This window comes from Aristolochia californica, unplaced genomic scaffold (genome assembly GCF_029961685.1).
Source record: "Aristolochia californica isolate CCGP_79_NKW_82.1479 unplaced genomic scaffold, dmAriCali1.0.hap1 SCAF_10, whole genome shotgun sequence".
In the NCBI taxonomy this organism is placed as follows: Eukaryota; Viridiplantae; Streptophyta; class Magnoliopsida; order Piperales; family Aristolochiaceae; genus Aristolochia; species Aristolochia californica.
Genome location: NW_027181771.1, coordinates 7,429,974 through 7,447,918, shown reverse-complemented (window position 1 = coordinate 7,447,918; position 17,945 = coordinate 7,429,974). Strand labels below are relative to the sequence as shown.

Genomic DNA, 17,945 nt, shown 5'->3' with positions numbered 1-17,945 from the left:
CGCCCCAGTGCTTCACCACCTGTGCCATGAATGCTCGAGCAGCCTCCTCTGCTGTACAATCACTTGGCACTGTTACGAATGTTCCGTACTTCGTAAACTGGTCCACCACTACCATGATAGATCCCTAGCCCCTTTTTTTTGCGCACCCCAAAAATGAAGTCCATTGAAATAGACTCCCACAGCCGTTTTGGAATGGGCAAAGGCTGTAATAAGCCTCTAGGCTTTCTTTGTTCGATCTTATCTTGTTGACAGATAAGACATGTGCACAAATTCCTCCACATCGCTCTCTGAGTCTGGCCAATAATACTGGCTAGAGAGCAAGGCCAACGTCCTTCTTTGACCTGGATGTCCTGCCCATAAGGTATCATGGCATTCCCTCAAGAGGTCACGCCGTAGGTTATCGTACTTAGGCACATAAAGTCGATTACCTTTGGTCTTGAGCAATCCGTCGTCAAGCCAGAATCTTCTCATCTCGCCCAAGGCTGCAGCTTGCACAATGCTGTAAGCCTGGGCGTCTTGGCGAAGACCAATGCGAATCATGTCTAACAATGAAGCACTAACCTGTGTAATTGTTGCTAAGGCTTGTAATCGCAAAGTCGCAATGTCTGTTTCTGCGCCAAGATGGTCCTCCATGTGCGCGGGCACGCCTTGCGCAAAGCGCATGTCTCTTGCGCCTACGCGCGCGCCGCGCGCCTCTTCATGTTCTGCTACTACCGCACCACGCGTGGTGCGCGTGAAGCAAGTGTCGGGGCGTGCACCGCGCTTATATCTGTCTCGCGCAGCCGCTACGCGCATCACGTGTGATGCGGGTGAAGGGTCTGCCGCCTGCTGCATCACATGTTGAGGTTGCTGAGCGTTGTTCGCATAGCGCCATGCGCGCCTCTGCCTCTGCCTCTGCCATGCGCACACATTCCGTTTCTGAGCGTGTTCCAGCAATGCATTCTAGTGTCATGCACTGTATGTGCGCCAATACCCTTTTGCCCTTTTCTCCATCAAAAGGTGTAGCAAGATCCGTCTTTCTGCTTAAGGCATCTACAGCAACATAGGCTTTCCCCGCCTTGTACATCATCTCAAAGTCAAACTCGGCCAAGAAAACTTGCCACCGAGCTTGCTTCGGACTGAGCTTGCTAGTGTAGAAGTATTGTTCCACTTACCATAGAAAATTATCTATGACTTTCACGTCTCTCTTTCCGTTGAAAGACTTTGGCTCAGGCACTTTTATCTTGGCGTTCCCTTGGGTGTTGCCTCCACTTGCAAGAGCACGTTCATGGAGAGAAAATCGTGAGCACAAATCAACCATCCTCGCGCTCATCTCTTGCACAGTTTCCTTGAGATCAACACGCCTCACAGCTAGTGAGCCCTCACGTCTTCTTCCAAGCCATAGAGCCATTCCGGGCTTGGATATCTTTCTTCCAATGCTCGCCTAATGCCCTCCTTGACTTGTCTGGACAGAAGGTCCTCCGAAGTCGCCTGGAGGCGCATAAGACCAGAAAGACGATCTTCAATGGAAAGAAATCGGTTTTTGAAGTCACTTACCGATTGTCTTGTTCTTGAAGTGTCTTCCCCACTTGTTGAAGCCATAGATTACAACGAACGCTCTGATACCAGTTTGTCAAGTGGTCAAACGAGCTTAAACTCGATTAGGCTAGCGGAACTCCAACTCCCGTGATGGCCTACCTTAAATCCGTCAAAGGTAGTACAACCTCTCATCCCTTAGATCAACATTGCAAACTCCTTCCTCTCAAGTGAAGTACGAACAATGAAAAGGTAGAAAGACAATGAAATGGGGAGAGAAAGTAACCTTGTATTAATGCTAGAAAGATTACAAGGAGTAGCCGTCCAAGGTGGAAGGGGAGGTTTATCAAAAAAAGGTGAAAGGCCAGCACTCTACAAAAACTCTCCCTCACGTCTATGCTTTACAAGCTATCCAAGATATGGTGAATGAATACAAGGGTCGTCAGCCATGGTAATTATAGGCTTCGACCCCTCCTTTCTCTCATGCTTCCGTCCAATGAAAGCGAAGATCCTCCCTTATCAAGTCTCATTGATTTGATCCTTCTCTCATGCTTCCGTCCAATGAGAGCGAAGATCCTCCCTGATTTGATCCTTCTTATCCAAATCCCTTGATTTGCTCAACCCTTATCAAATCTCCTTGATTTGATCCTTCTCTCATGCTTCCGTCCAATGAGAGCAAAGATCCTCCCTTATCAAATCTGCCTCATTGACTCAGATCCGTTTTTGGGCCTTTATACACTTGGCCGCCAACTCACCTCTTAGGCCATGCCAACTCAGCCCCTAGGCCTCACCAACTCAGCCCTTAGGTCATGTCATAAAAGAGTCCTAGATGCCTTAGGGGTCGGATCTGAGTGGCCCATGACGGGTCCCACTCGAAAAGGTTTAAGTTCCCAGATTTTGCCACAAAAACATATTCATAGTTCTGCATAACTCGGACGGTTGCACTACTGCCTAGACAAGTGCGCGCACGCGCATCTTACCTTCGGCAACCCCATGTGCGTTTCATCCGCCCGCTGCTTGCGCATGCACACGTTTCACCTTCGGCAACCCCACATTCATCCTTCCGCTTGGAGCGCCTTTGTGCAACCCCAAAAGCCAATGCGCCCTCTCCCTAGGCCATGCGCGCGCGTGTTTTGCTTGTTGTGCGCCGTGTGTGCGTCTATTGCATTTTTCATTTATGTCTCGACCGACTGCTGGGGCCGTTGGCGTCTTGGTGCTTGGCCATCCGTCTGGCCAACTCAAGTGCATCTTGTTCTTCTGCAGCAGCAGCCGGGCTGGCCATATGCGTGCGCCCCTCTGGGCCGTGCCATTGCACTTAGCCTTGGCCGTTGCTGCTGTTGTTGTGTACTGGACTTGCACAGTCTTTGGCCTTGGTGTCTGGCCACACCATGGCTTCATCCTCCATCTCACTGTTACTCAAATCACAGGACCATATTTGCCCCGAGTTCAACAAATAACCAGACACGAGTCGCTGAAGGAGAAGGAAGTTTCCGATGATCTGAAAGCTCTCCCCCCCCCCTTCTGTTTCTCCTCAACCGAACTGCAGTCCAGCCCTTCCCGTCACGATTTTCATCCAGTTTGGAGTCATGGGAGGGGTCATCCACCAGAATAGTTGTAGATGATTCTTCTATTCCCATCGATAGATCTCGGGCCGGGACGTTGGGACACAGAAACTAGAAGCTGCTCTCCCCCTTCTCGCGACAACGCTCGCAAACCTCCTTTCGAGCAAAAAAATCGGAGAGGGAGAGAGGGGGTGCAATATTCTCCCCTCTTAACTATCTCTTTCCCAATGGAAATCCTCGTCGGCACAACTTTTGAGCCTCCAGTGGGGTCACCGGAGGTCGACGCCAGTCCTCATCCCCCGTTGGAGGAAGCTACGACTCCCCGAGTCACCGAGACCTCCCACAAACTCTCTTGCTAGCTCATTTTTTTCTGGATTTGAGTGCCTTGAATTAATCTTCTAATTTTATATGGCTGACTTTGTTATGTGCTAAGTGACTTGTTTGATACCCTTTGATATGGGTAAGCTTTTATTACTTGAAAGGTGTTTAAGGATGCTACGAGTAGCACCTTAGCCTATTCAAGTAATTTTCAGGGCCCTAGTGTTGGCTTCGATTTTATCTGTCCCCAATCCTTCTTTTTGGCCCTCTTTTTTGGGTTTTACCTACAAGTAGGGTTTTTGAAAGTCATTGTCTTCACTTATTTTCTTATCTATTTGATTTCAAGGTAGTGTATTATTTGGAGGGAGATGCATGCATTTTCTTCTTTCATCCAAGTTGGGGTCGGTAGTTTTGCTCCCCAGCTTGAGAGAGAGAAGTAGAGGAATAAGGTGGTTTTAGCTGAAAATTATTCTAACACGGAACATGAAGAATTTGTATTTATGAAGAATTTTTCGGTGAAACAAGATTGAAAACCAAGAATCTTTTTCTTTGCAAGCTAAAGTTACAAACCCAACTTGAAGGGGCGTGTTGAAGAATAAATATGGAAGAATCTTACATGACTCTCATAGATATAAGCCTCAAGGGAAGAAGCTGCTACCAAGGAGAAATTTTATTAATATCAAACTTCTACTTTGTTAGAGTTGTTTAATTGTTGTAACACTAATCTTTTAAGAGTTGTACTTTAGGTATAACTGAGATATGGGTAATTAAATTTAACTCAGATATTATATATTCTATCAATTATAAATTGAGACTCAATGTATTTAATTTACATCAATTAATGATTTATTTTCTTTCTCCAAACATTCAACAATGAGAATTCAGTCAAGAGTTTCAACATGTCACCTAGAAGCTCAGATTTCTTAGTATATCAATAAACAACTTTAATGTTGTTGGGTTGAGCCCGGTTCCATCCAAAAATGACTAGTCATGTAGGAAGCTTATTGTTCAACTTTATAACCCATTAACATTTTATAATGCTTTTTAATATAGGATTTTTTTCCCACTTAACACTACCCTCACATCTAGGTTTACACATAATGGGCCTAAAATGTAGGCACAAACTCCCAACAAAGCCCACAGCACACAAACTCTCACCTTATGGAGTCCAAAATACACAAATACCGTAATCTCACCTCAAAGAGACCATAACACACAAATAATTTGGGGAACACAAATTAGGTTTTAACCCACAAACACAACTTGCTCTGATACCACCGTTGGAATTTGAAGGAAGAAAAAAAATGGAGAGATCAGGGATTACAAACCTTTTTCCCCTATTTATAATTAAAATAATATAAAAATTACATCAATGTCCTTGCAACCTGTTCCCCAGGAATCAAGTTTCTAAAGGAAAACCTAAATAAACTCTAATTATACTTTCCAACACTTCTCCTCAAGATTGAGCATACAGCTTTAACTTGTTACAAATTTCTCTCAATACCCATTTTAATCATAAAAAAAGAAAAACACAATGGTCTTTAACAACAAAATGACTAGCTACTCAAAAAGCCTATTGCCCAACCTGTAGCCCATTAACTTTTCTTAATACTTTTCAATGTGGGACATTTTCCCTCTCAACAAATGCCTCAAAGAAATAAGAAGAATGTAAAGAAAACTTGAACCAATAGAACAGTCTTATGCATTAAGCTTGCAAGCATTCGCAAAAAAATATCACTGGTCTTTCAATTGATAAGACATCATAACCAACTAACCTACAATAAGTCAAGACATAAGCATCTTACCTTAGTGCAGCCTTCAAGAATGACGAGCAGCCTTCAACACGAATCTTTGCAGCTCCCAAAGCTTCTGAAAGCTTTTGCATGTCCTCATCGACACCTACCTGTTGGGGTAGAGAAACCTGTGGAAACTCTTTGTAGATTTTCTTGATTCGACCTACAGATGTAAACAATTGTGTCAAAGTCTGAAAATTTGTTAAATTATACGAAGGAAGAAAACATCCAAATATGCCAAAAGCTGGATATGTTTACCAAGCAAGCAACTTCTAACAAAAGAATTGATCTAAACTATAATATTTTCCTGAAAAAAAAATCTAAATATAACCATCACATTTTCCAAACAAAAATAAGGCCAAGCAAGGTGGTGCTTAGAAGATTCAGATTGTCATTTGATAATGGACAATAGACACAGTTTGGCGTTATGCAATACATACTAAGTTTTTTTTAAAAAGAAAATCACAAAGAAGGGCTCCCAAGTGGAGAGGCAAGAAAACAGAAGGAAAACACTAACTCAAAAGCCTGGCTTGACAGTTAGAAAATAACACAAAGCAATGAAGACCAACAACTACTCAAAACTCTTACAACCAATTTTTCAAGCGATATACTTACCTTAGTGAGACCATTGGCCACAAAGCCGACCTAGGAGTATGGCTTCAGAGATGGACAGTTGTTGTAATAAGTCAGAATTTTCTTCCCTTCGAGGAGAACTTCCAAAGCAGATCAGAGACATTTTTGCATGAAGAAATCACTGAAGCGGAATCACCTTTAAAGAATGATAGAAATACTCTTTGACAATCCTATGCCATGGAGGACACCACTAGTCTCCACAAAGACACAGTCACCAACACCCAAAGGCCTGGTATATGAGACAATAACTTTCCTATCAAATTCCTAAAATAACCCACCAAAACCAGCAGGACCCAGGTTTCCACGAACACTACCATCAAAGATTAACTTACGAACACCAACACAAGGAGGGATCCTAGAGGCAAAAGATTGACATATAACAAGCTTAAGCATGACAATAGAGAACCAGTACTCTCTAATGTAGCTTGATTGACTCTGAAAGAAATCTTAGCACATGAAGAGCCAAGAGAGTAGTGCAAATAACCCAATCCAACACCTGACCCACCGAATCTGATTTACCACTGCTCGATTGTTTCAGTCGGTCCAAATACAGCAAGGAAGAACCGCCAACAAAGTGTTCATAGCATCTTACTGTAGTGAGGACGAGACCAGTTTACATGCTGACGCTTATATTAAACATAAGAAAACATGATTAAAGGGGAGAGAACCCTCTCAATACAAAGTACATAATCTATGAAAAGGTATACTTTGTTTTGGAAACAAGAATTTTTTTAGTTCTGAAAAAGCGAAATTATTTTGCAAAGGCAATCAAAAAGACAAAACTAGATGGGGAGAAGTCTCATACAATGAGAGATTGAAGGTTCACCCCCTCTTTAGTCAACAAATCAGCAGTGAACTCTATAGGAAATAAAGGTACAAGCATAGTCTTAAACATAGTCCCTTGTGTTTACCTCTGAGAGCAAATATTTAATTTGATATTGGGTTAAGCCTTTCTAGTGTAAGGTTTTGGGTTCAAGTCTCACCAAGGTTTATGGGGTGTAGTAGGCATGATCAACATTCAAAAAAAAAAAAAAAAAAGAACCAATCAGCAGTTCAAAAAACAAAAGAAAAACGAAAAATCACAGTCCAAGCAGTTTATTGTGACAAGCACATAGAAAATATGTAGTAACCAAAACATGGAAAAATGATTGAACATCCAAAGGTTTTTAACAAATATCAGTTAAAATCATTTTGCCTATCAGTAGGTTATAAAGAATTAAAAGATGTACCTAGCATGTCCTCATTGCACTCAAATTTCCCTTTTACTAGTGTGTCCACAAATAGAACAGCAAGTTCAGCTCCACATGTAACCTGTATGTAGTTCAGCATCCATGTATAAAGCAACTGTTGAAACTGTTTTTTTTTTTAAATGATGCTGATTTTTATTAAGACAAAAGCTCAAAAGAGCAAATTACAAAGGAGGGAAGCCTTCCCGAACAATGAGAGATTGCTAGGAAGTTCCGAATTTTGCCAATTTATCAGCCAAAGAGTTGGCTGATCTAGGAATGTGATTCCAATTACAATGGATAGATGATACAATGTATTTACCTCAAGTTATATGATAGGAATACATAATTCCATGTATTTTTCCATTATATAAATCCAGAATACTTAATCTCTGAAATTGCTGTACATGTGAGATTGAAAAACAAAGAGAGAGAGAGCGGTCCGGAACTATCTTTTACCCTTGCAGTCGGAATTGGAAATCTAGAAGTATGAGAAACAACTCTTAATTATTTTTTCAAATGCTACTGGAATTTATGTTGATAACAAGGAGGTCCCGATTTGCTGAAAATATAAGTTTAAGGTTTTGCTTCCAAACACATGAATCCAAAGCAAAATTTATGAAGTCCAAATATTGCCTGGTATCCATCTTTTTTCAGTTTCCTAGCTCAGTTATCTAAAAGTTAGAAAAGAAACTACATGAAAACAACCTGTGCTTGCTTCAGCTGGAGGGAAGCACCTGACTGTAAGATGTCCAAGGCTTCAGCAAATTTCTGGGCTGACACATATCTGTCGAACACAATGAATGTTTTTATTGGCACAGAGACTCAAGTTCATATTATCATAAGTTTCTAAACACAGAAACATTGTCTCAAAGAGAAATATGTTTTAAATGGATATTGCACTTGGCTATAAAAGAAAGAAGAACAAAACCTTGCTGTGGTGGACTTGTACATCTGTTGGGCTTCATAAGAATTGCCATCTTTAACAACTTTCTCAAGTTTCTCTATGGTCTGTATATTGATAAAAGGGAGTTAAAGAGACAATCAAAGAAATATTAAAATTTTACATCACGAACTAAAAACCATTAATAGAGGTGACAAAAACAAGACCATAAGAAAGCATTGAAAAGATAAATATTCGTAATTGTAGAATCTAATCTTGATTTTTTTGTTGGGGGAGAGGGATGGTGCGAAATGCATTAAGAGAAACAATGTACAAAGCAGGAAAAGCCACCCTCACAGCAATAATACAGAACAAAAGGCCAAAAGTGAAAAACGCAAATGAAAAGGCCAAAATTGAAAAACGCAAAAGAAAAAGAGACAGCAATGAGAAGATGAAGGTTTTCCTTTTCAAAAAAAAAAGAAGATAAAGGTTCACTCCATATCTTGATAAAGAATCAGGCAATGAATTAGCATCTTGTGGTGTATGAATCCACTTAATCTCGAACTGTCACAACACTCCACGATCTCATAAAAACATAAAGAAGTCTCCAAGAAGAAGATTTCCCAGTGAAACCAAGAAACTACCAAAGGAGATGTCCTGAATTTTTTACACTGCATGCTTCTGTAATAAAACTAGCTGAAAAACTATTTACTATATATTCATATATATATATATATATATCCGGGAAGGAATAATTAATTCATATACTATGAGAAATTAATGTATAAAAAATGTTGAAAGGAGCTTCACACATATCAACATAAGAATTTCAGTTCATTCTAAATTAGAAATGTAAATTTATAAATAACTTGACCCATACCAATAAATATATAGTGAAGCATACCATGAATTTTTGACACCTCAAACCCCATTATCAAGATGTTAGATGCATTTTGTTCTTCTACTTTTAAATGCTTTTTTACTTCAGTAACAGTTTCATAAACAATTTTGCTTGTACCGATTCTCTTCTTTTCTTTTCCAAATGTTAATTTCGAATGCACATACAAAACTCCAAGACCTGGTTGCTCATACCCATCCCCAGTAACAGTTTATCACATAAACCTGAATTGCTTCAACCAAATTAGCACCATCCACATGAAATGATACATGTATCTTTAGACTCTTTTTCTTCTGACTGGATTGAAGGCATATATAAATGGTTGGGAATGATAACCAAGATCAAATGAGAATTTGCAGAACAAAGGCAACTCTAATCTTCTTTTTCACATCAATCCTCTCTTCTCGGAGGTTTCAAAAGAGAGAGAAAGAGAGAATACTAACTTACAGCAATGAATAAATTCCAAATTCATACTATATGCTGGAAAGAGTACATTATTCAAGTTCGTAAAGATACGAGAGTGAAAGGAAATCAGAAGGGTTTCCACTTTTTAGGAAGTACAAAATTGACTCCTTGAGTTATATGCATCCCAAAGTTGCTCAGAAGAATCAATACTGTAAAGGCATTTTGGTAAAACAATGGTGCAGAATAACTGAAAATGGGGATCAGCTTTTCAAGAGAAGTATGGACATAATTTGCAACAAATAGAATAAAAGCGTGCACCAAAAACAATTGTTCTGCTCAGTCAAGCACTTTCCTCTAAACTTGTTCTAGATAAGAAGGCTCAATAGTATCAAAGAACGGCAAGAGTTTAAGCATACGAATTGCGTGAAGAAAATAACGACCAAAACTAGACAAGCCAATAATGACATCTGTGAAGTTGGTCCAAGGCCCATCCCAAATGACTAGCCAACTTAGGAAGCCTTTTTCCCAACTAATAAACTCAAGATATTTGTACTCATTAATCTATGTGGGACTATTCTTTAACACTCTTCCTCACGTGTAGGCCCTCTTTTTGTGTCACTACAAGTGGATAATTTAGGTGTAGATCCTCTTTTGTGGCTCTACAAGTAGATAATTTAGGTAGGCCCTCTTTTGTGGCTCTACAAGTGGATAATTTAGGTATATGCCCTCTTTTTTGTGGCTCTACAAGTGGATAATTTAGGTGTAGGCCCTTTTTTATGACTCTACAAGTAGATAAGTTTAGGTGTAGGCCCACATAAGAATAATACCTGCTCTGATACCGTGTGAAGTTGGATCCAAAGCCCATCCCAAAATGACTAGCCAAGTTAGGAAGCCTATTTCCCAACTAATAAACTCAAGATCTTTGTACTCACTAATCTATATAGGACTATTCCTTAACAACATCAATAGAAGTTGTAAAGAGAACTTTAAAAGGCAAACCTAGCCATAAATTTGGTATATAGGGTTTTAGGGAGGAGGAGAAATAACTATGTAGCATCATTAAAGAAAGCAGCCTATGGTGAGAATCCGAGGACTTCTTTGGCTACCATTTGGTCAACTGGAATGAGGTCTACTTACTACTCATTCTTGGCAGGCTTGGTGTCCATCCCACAAAAGAAATGAACCAAGCCCTCCTACTGAAGTGGCGCTGGAATTTTAATTCGCAAAGAGACTCCTGTGGGAAACCCATGGTGGCTTACAAGTTACAAGGGCCTCGACATTGTTGGCTTGAGGGGGGGAGACACAGAAGCCTATCTCCCATATGGAAGTCTCTTCTTCCCCTGCTCCCTCAAGAGTGCCACCACCTATGCAGGAAATGGTCAGAGACTTCTTTTCTGGCGTCATGAATGGTGTGGAAACAAACCTCTTATGGAGGCCTTTAGCTCTCCCTTTGCCGTCACTTCTAGGCAGGATGCCCTCATTGCATATGTTTGGTGTGACCAATCTTGGGATTTTCACTTCAGGCGGGGCCTCCACGATTGTGAGACCAACGATCTATGTGATCTTCTTGCTAATTTGCCCCTATTGTGATTCGAAATTACATTCCAGATAAGATTGTTTGGAAGCCGAACAAGAGTGGCCTCTTCTCAGTGGCCAGTGCATATTCTCACATCAGAGGGTGGACGCCCAACCCCCAGAGCAAGATGTTGTGACTGCATGGAAGATCTCTGCGCCGAGAAAAATGGAATCTTCATGTGGACAGCTATAAAAGGGAAGATTCTTACCACCAACAACCTTATCAAGAGGGGCTTTGCAAGCCCAAATGTGATCTGCCCTCTAAGCGATACATGCAATGAATTAGTTGAGCATGTCCTCCTCCACTGCAGTAACTCTTGGAAAGTCTAGATGGGTGTCTTTCAGAAGATAAATCTTCAACTCCTCCTCTTGCATGACCTCATTGGAACCATACAGATGGTCAGAGCTAATCAACTTCCCAAGCTAGGAAAGATCCTCCTCTCTGCCTGCCTTGCTCATAGTCCATGGTGCATATGGCTTGAGCCCAACAATCGACGCTTTAACCGCAAGTCAAACAGCATTGAGGGATCCATTGAATTGGTTGTGGGTCACATTACCAGCTGGCTTCATTCTCGACGCGAGTTTTCTTCCCTCATGGGAATGCCACTTCGCAGCAATTGGCGTATCGTCGCCCACATGACAGACCCAAACAAGGCTCTGGCATGGTTGAGCGGTCCCCCCCCCCCCCCCCAAAACCCCTAGAGCAAGATGTCGTGATTGCATGGAAGATCTTTGCGCCGAGAAAAATGGAATCTTCATGTGGACAGCTATAAAAGGGAAGATTCTTACCACCAACAACCTTATCAAGAGGGGCTTTGCAAGCCCAAATGTGATCTGCCCTCTAAGCGATACATGCAATGAATCAGTTGAGCATGTCCTCCTCCACTGCAGTAACTCTTGGAAAGTCTAGATGGGTGTCTTTCAGAAGATAAATCTTCAACTCCTCCTCTTGCATGACCTCATTGGAACCATACAGATGGTTAGAGCTAATCAACTTCCCAAGCTAGGAAAGATCCTCCTCTCTGCCTGCCTTGCTCATAGTCCATGGTGCATATGGCTTGAGCACAACAATCGACGCTTTAACCGCAAGTCAAACAGCATTGAGGGATCCATTGAGTTGGTTGTGGGTCACATTACCAACTGGCTTCATTCTCGACGCGAGTTTTCTCCCCTCATGGGAATGCCACTTCGCAGCAATTGGCGTATCGTCGCCCACATGACAAACCCAAACAAGGCTCTGGCATGGTTGAGTGGTCCCCCCCCCCGGCAGCATCAAACTAAACTTTGATGGTAGCACTTTGGGATGCCTAAGTCCTGCTGGTTTTGGCGGCGCTTTCCGTAACTCTTCGGGTGTGGTCATTCTATCTTATGCGGGTCCTCTGGGTCTTGTGGATTCTACCACGGCTGAAGTCTCTGCTCTCCTCCACAGTCTGAACATTTTCAAGGAGCGACTATCTGATCATCTTCTCATTGAAGGCGACTCTAGTGTTGTTATTAGTTGGGGATCGGGATCAGCCCCTCCCCCTTGGCGCTACTGGCCCACCTTGCACTCCATTTCTGATGTTGTAAAAAGTTATTTCTCATTCATGGAACCATGTAATCCGTTCGACAAATTCTTTTGTCAACAATTTAGCTAAAACTAGGACCTCCCTCCAATCCCTCAAATTATAGGACGGTCCCCCCCCCCCCCCCCCCCCCCCTGAATGTAATTTTCACTACTTAATACAATTCTCAGTACTTTTAAAAAAAAAAAAAAAAAAAGCAGAATGACAGATACTTGTGCCAAGTTGGAGAGAGACTTTCATGCTAGATATTTTCTTCAAAAGTCACACTCAAAATATGCATCCTTGACACTAGAAAGACTCAAGTTGGATATCTAAAGAGTAACTGAAGTGATATGCCGGTGGAGGCTGAGCCAAAGAAGGACACGGCCAAAGTGGGACACACAAACAACACCATCGAAAAGGAGTTCCCATAGTGTTAAGACAGCCTCTAGTCATAAAAAATGACCTACTGAAGGCAATAGCAGCATTAGACGTCTCAGCAAGGCAAGGCAGCACAGTCGTTGGCATAGCATTGCTACTAGATGTAGGTGTGCTGGCGCACAACAATAGAAGGTGTGCACACATGCATGGAAGGGCTCAGGCACACGTGTGAGTGAGGCACTCAGAGAAGCAGGCTCATGGGCAAGGCGCTTGGTGAAGCGCACACACAAAAGAAGGGCTTGGCAAAGCGCCCATGGGGCCTAGGTGCATGGCTAGGTAGCAAGCGCGGGCAATAGGACCTATAACAAGAGAGATCTGGCTGCCTAGCTAGTTGACTTATACAAAATTTGAAATTCAAATTGGCCTTGATCCAATGGATTTAAATTGGATTTTTAAAATACTTTACAGCATGTGAGATAATGCCTAGTTTAATTTTGAATAAAGAGGCAATCCTCTCGCTTAAGTGGCAAGAGCCAATTGGACTGTGTGAGATAAAGGAGAAGGGATGATTATCCTTAGTTTGCCTATAAATAGGTTATGTAAAATCTTGTAAACCATCTAAATTTCGTGCAAAGAAGTTCCCTTTATTGTGAAAGATCATCTCTTCCGTTTTAAGTTTGTTTTTCTTGATGTGAGAAGCTAACTAGGCTACTTTCGTCCTAAGGGTCTAAGAGTGATTTCTCGTCCAATCCAGTAGCATGACAACCGGTATCAGAGCTCATTCAAGTTCAAAGGAACCGGTATCAAAGCAACTTCAAGATGGGAGTAACTTGTGTCAACACAGATCAGCCATGGCATCTTCAAAACCACTTTAAAAGTACAACCTACCAAAGGTAAGAAGAAAGCATCTGAATGTGATTCTCCTTTTGCTTCTTTGATCAAGGCTAGAGAAGGTGGAGTGCTAATTTAGGAGGAGAAGATCCAATAAGTGGCAGACACTCAACAACACAGCCCTGATGAGATTCAAGGGCTAGAGGAGGATATTCATATTGTGTTGCAATAATAATGTCAAACAAGTGCAACACCATAGATGATATGTGGACCGAGTTGGAGGAGATTTTGATGACGACGGAGTTGGATTAGATGCGAATGAGGATGGCTATTATGGAGAATTGCTTTCTGAATGGGGGTGGTCTTCCTTTACAAATGAATATCAAAGTGCTAGAACCTAAAGCCTACAACGGTGTGTGGGACCTGAAGGTCATAGACAACTTCTTGTGGCAGGTTGAGTAGCATTTTAAAGCTTTTAAACTCATTAATGAGGAAGTAAAGGTTAATATTGCCTCAATGTTCCTTATTGATGATGCTATTCTATGGTAGAGACATAGAGTTGGTGATGTTGAATACAAGGAGAGTTTGGTGGAGACAAGGGAAGATTTTAAGCTCAAGTCGAAGCATCATTTCTTTCAAGAGATTACCAAGCAAGAAAAGAGTTACGAGCATTGAAGCAAAAAAGGACAATTTGTGGATACATTCAGTCTTTTACCTCTCTAATGTTTTGTATTCCTAATATGACCGATGAGGATCGATTATTTTCTTTCTTAGGGAAACTTCATCCTTGAGCTGAGCTTGAGTTAAGGCGTCAAGAGGTGAAGACCCTTGCAACCACCTTGGCCACAATAGAGAAGCTAATGGATTTCGAAAGGAAATTCAATAAAAATGCCAACAAGTCCCCAAAATCCGATAGAAAAAATCAGATAAGGAGAACCACAAGCAGAAGCCTACTTGCAATCGAAATTCCTAGAATGATGAGAGGAACTCCAAGAAGAAGAAAAACCACTCAGGTAAAGGTAATTTCACCACCCCAAAAACTCAAATGTTTCTTTGTGATGGTGATCACATGGAAAGGAATTATCTAAAGAAGAAGTTTTTAAATGTTGTCAAAGGAGATGAAGCTATTGAGCAATCGAGTGACAAGCCTAGAAGGGGCTCAATGATGTTGTTGAATTCCATCCAAGCCCACATCGAGAAGTCTATGATACCATCAATATGATCTAAACGTGAGTTACTCTACCTTGATGTGTTGCTAAATGACAAAAAGCTGAAGACGATGATGATACCGAAGCTACCCACAACTTCACTTCAGAAGAAGATGCAAGATGACCACAGTACGTTGAGAATGAGAAGACAATTGAATGAAAGTTGTCAATTACGAAGCAAAGGCGGTGCTTGGAGTGCCCAAACACACTTGTGTCATCGTTGGAAAATGGATAGGCCTTCTAGACTTCACTTTAGTTCCCATGGACAATTTTAGTGTAATATTAGAGATGAATTTTCTATATACATGTAATGCATTCATAACGCCCTACTAGGGAATGGTAGGTTAGAGACAAGAAGAGCCCATGTATGATATCCAAAGTGAGGGACAATGTAAAAGGGAAAGTTATCATGTTTTAAGGTCGATAACTTAAGAAAGTTCTTAGGAGTGGGGAGTCAACTTTTCTTATTTCTTTGGTAGGAAACGAACAATGGACTAATGGTCATCCAATACCGGTCGAAGTGGAGAAAGTCCTATAGAAGTTCCAAAACTTGATGTCGAAGGAGTTGCCAAAGAGATTACCTCCAAGGAGGAAGGTAGATCAAATGATCGAGCTAAAGCCGAGAGCCAAACCATCAGGCATGGCACCATACCGCATAGCCCCAAAAGAGTTTGAAAGAACTTTAGAAGTAGCTTGAGGAAGAGGATGAAAGACGGATTCATCCAGCCCTTTAAAATTCCGTTTAACCAATGATCTGATCTTCCAAAATTGGCACATTACTGACTGTGTCGAGTGATTGTACAACAGAGGAGGCTTTAGCAGTGGGAAGGTAGCCTCTTATGCCACACAACGTACTTCCATGCAAGTCTAGGAGGAGCCCAGCTGCCTTGTAGATAGCCCAAAGATGAAAGAAGCCCATCAATTTAGCACATGTTTCATTGAAGCCTATCAGAAAAGCAAAATGACAAAGACGTCTACATTATTGTTGGGGGACCATGATACACGGGCTGATGTAGCATAGACAACACAGCCGAAGAAGGACATGGCACAGCCAACACCGCCAAAAAGGGGGGTTGCTAGAGCGTTACGGCAACCCCAAGTCATAAAAATGACCTACCGTAGGCAACACAGCAAGGCAAGGCAAAATAGGGGCAGGCATCACAGCTGTTGCACGCACACACGGATGAGCAGCAGTACTGCCATGCGTGCAGGCAAGGTGCATGGCAAAAGTTTAAACCCTGGTAGGATTGATTTCCAACCAAACACACTAGCAATCAAAACCCATCTCCCCCTCCTCCCCCCCCCCCGGGGAAATTCTAATTGATCGACTATACAATGGGCGGAATAACGGACAAACCAACAAACCATGCCAGCGAACAAGTTTTACGCAGTATTCCTAAAAGTTAAATTAAGTTGATAATTCAGATGCATTCAGAATCCTTCATCGTATAAACTATCCGCAAAACTGCTGGAGAAATCTACAAACCAAAAAATGAAACGGTCCTTTGCTAATCGATTAGAAGCGCACGGTCAAGTTTTCTACAAAATACTCATGAATTTCGAAACGAAACGACTACGACAACATCAATCCGAACAAATTCACTTCTTACAGGATTTAAATTTTCAATTTCATCATCTTACCTCCTGGGCAGGAGCCAAGACGCCCTTTCTGACTCTCTCTCGAACCATGGCCAGGAACCAAAACCTTTTTCGTGAAAAAGAATGGAGGATTCAAGGATGCTGCAAATAAAGATTGGAGAGAGACCGAAACAGATCGATAGAGGTGCCGAGTCGGTGGCACGGAGGGAAAAGAGGCACGATGGATGGGTGCTCGGTCGCTGCATTTTGTGGACCAACGAGCTAAGTCTAGCACCCACTGGGCCCATTCATGTTGAGTTTGACGTGAAACGGATACTACTTCTGGCGTGGATGCTGCGTTTGACCGGCGGGTCCGTTTTTTAGCTCCTTGTTCCTCCCAATTTCTTGGGTACAAAAGTGGCTGCAAAATACTGGAGGATATTGTTCTCAACATTCTTAGGCAATCTAATTTTGCTCATAACAAATACTTAGAATTAACCACCCTTGGATAAAGTTTTTAGTAGATTTGTAAATCAATTTTTTGTTTTTGTTGCACTAGCTGTTGGAACAATATGTTGGGTGTATGAAAGATGGAGTAAAAGAAAACAGCAGAAGTCTAAGGTCTAAGGTCTGTTTGGAACCCCAAGAAAATAAATTAAAAATTTGACCATTATTATTCCCAAAGATAGTTAGTAAAAATGAGATAATAATTAAATTCTCTTTTTCACTAATAATTTTTAAGAATAATAATGGTCAAATTCTCAATTTCTTTTCTTTTTTTTTCTTTTCCATGGGGTTCCAAATAGACACTAACTGCTCTAATAATATGTTAACCATTTCATTCAAATAGTCTAATTATAGAAAGCAAAAAAAAAAGCACATAAAGTGTAAGCTTTAAAGAATGTGTTAACCATTTGAATAGTATAGTTATACAAAAGTAAATAAAAAAGTATGACTATTCAAAGAGTATGTCAACCATTCAAGTAACCTATCAAATAGAATATTCAAGAAGCTCAAATCATTCAAAGAGTCCCCCCAAACATTCGAACGATGCATGAAACAACCCTATTGGAAGAAGAACTATTTGAACATTCCACCCAATGTTTCAGTAGTTGAAACAAAAGGTTGCAGAAGTTTGAGCATTTGAACGGTGACAATAGTATTTTGACAGGTGCTTTGACAGATATTTTTGAAGAACTAGATTGTCCCAATAGTGTCATAACCATTTAATAGTAGAAACCCAAAAAGCTACAAGAGATACTTTTGAGATTTGGTCATGTTAGGTCTCCAAATAATGTATGTGATTTACTATTGTGTTTAGCAGCTCAAGCCAAGAATTTTAAGCATATAGTTAAAAAATTTAGAATGATTTTAGTTAGATTTTACAAAAGGAAAAACTTAATGTTTTTTTTTCAATTTTATTGTCTCTGTGTTGGAATGTTGAGATCTCCTTTATTGAAGAAATTTTTGGTTTATTTGAAACAAAGAGAACAATTACTACAATGAACTAGGACCTCTCATAAATACTTTTTGACTTTTCAATAAATTGTGGATATCTAATTTCTCATTGAAAAGCCATCTTTCACTAGCTCGAA

The 17,945-nt window shown here is 41.0% G+C and overlaps 1 protein-coding gene across 2 annotated transcripts in view; it reads right to left on the bottom strand.

Moving 5' to 3' along the window:
* Window positions 1-16,581, bottom strand: part of LOC137941141 (protein GET4-like) — a 45,465-nt gene extending 28,884 nt beyond the window's left edge. For both annotated transcript variants that reach the window (XM_068786437.1, XM_068786432.1), the window contains exons 1-5: window positions 16,414-16,581; window positions 7,979-8,058; window positions 7,756-7,834; window positions 7,051-7,132; window positions 5,201-5,351 (exon numbers count right to left, since the gene is read on the bottom strand). In XM_068786437.1, coding sequence (XP_068642538.1) covers window positions 5,201-5,351; window positions 7,051-7,132; window positions 7,756-7,834; window positions 7,979-8,058; window positions 16,414-16,461 — 440 coding nt within the window. In that variant the 5' untranslated portion in view covers window positions 16,462-16,581. The remainder of the gene's footprint in view (window positions 1-5,200; window positions 5,352-7,050; window positions 7,133-7,755; window positions 7,835-7,978; window positions 8,059-16,413) is intronic.
* Between the last annotated feature and the right edge of the window lie 1,364 nt (window positions 16,582-17,945).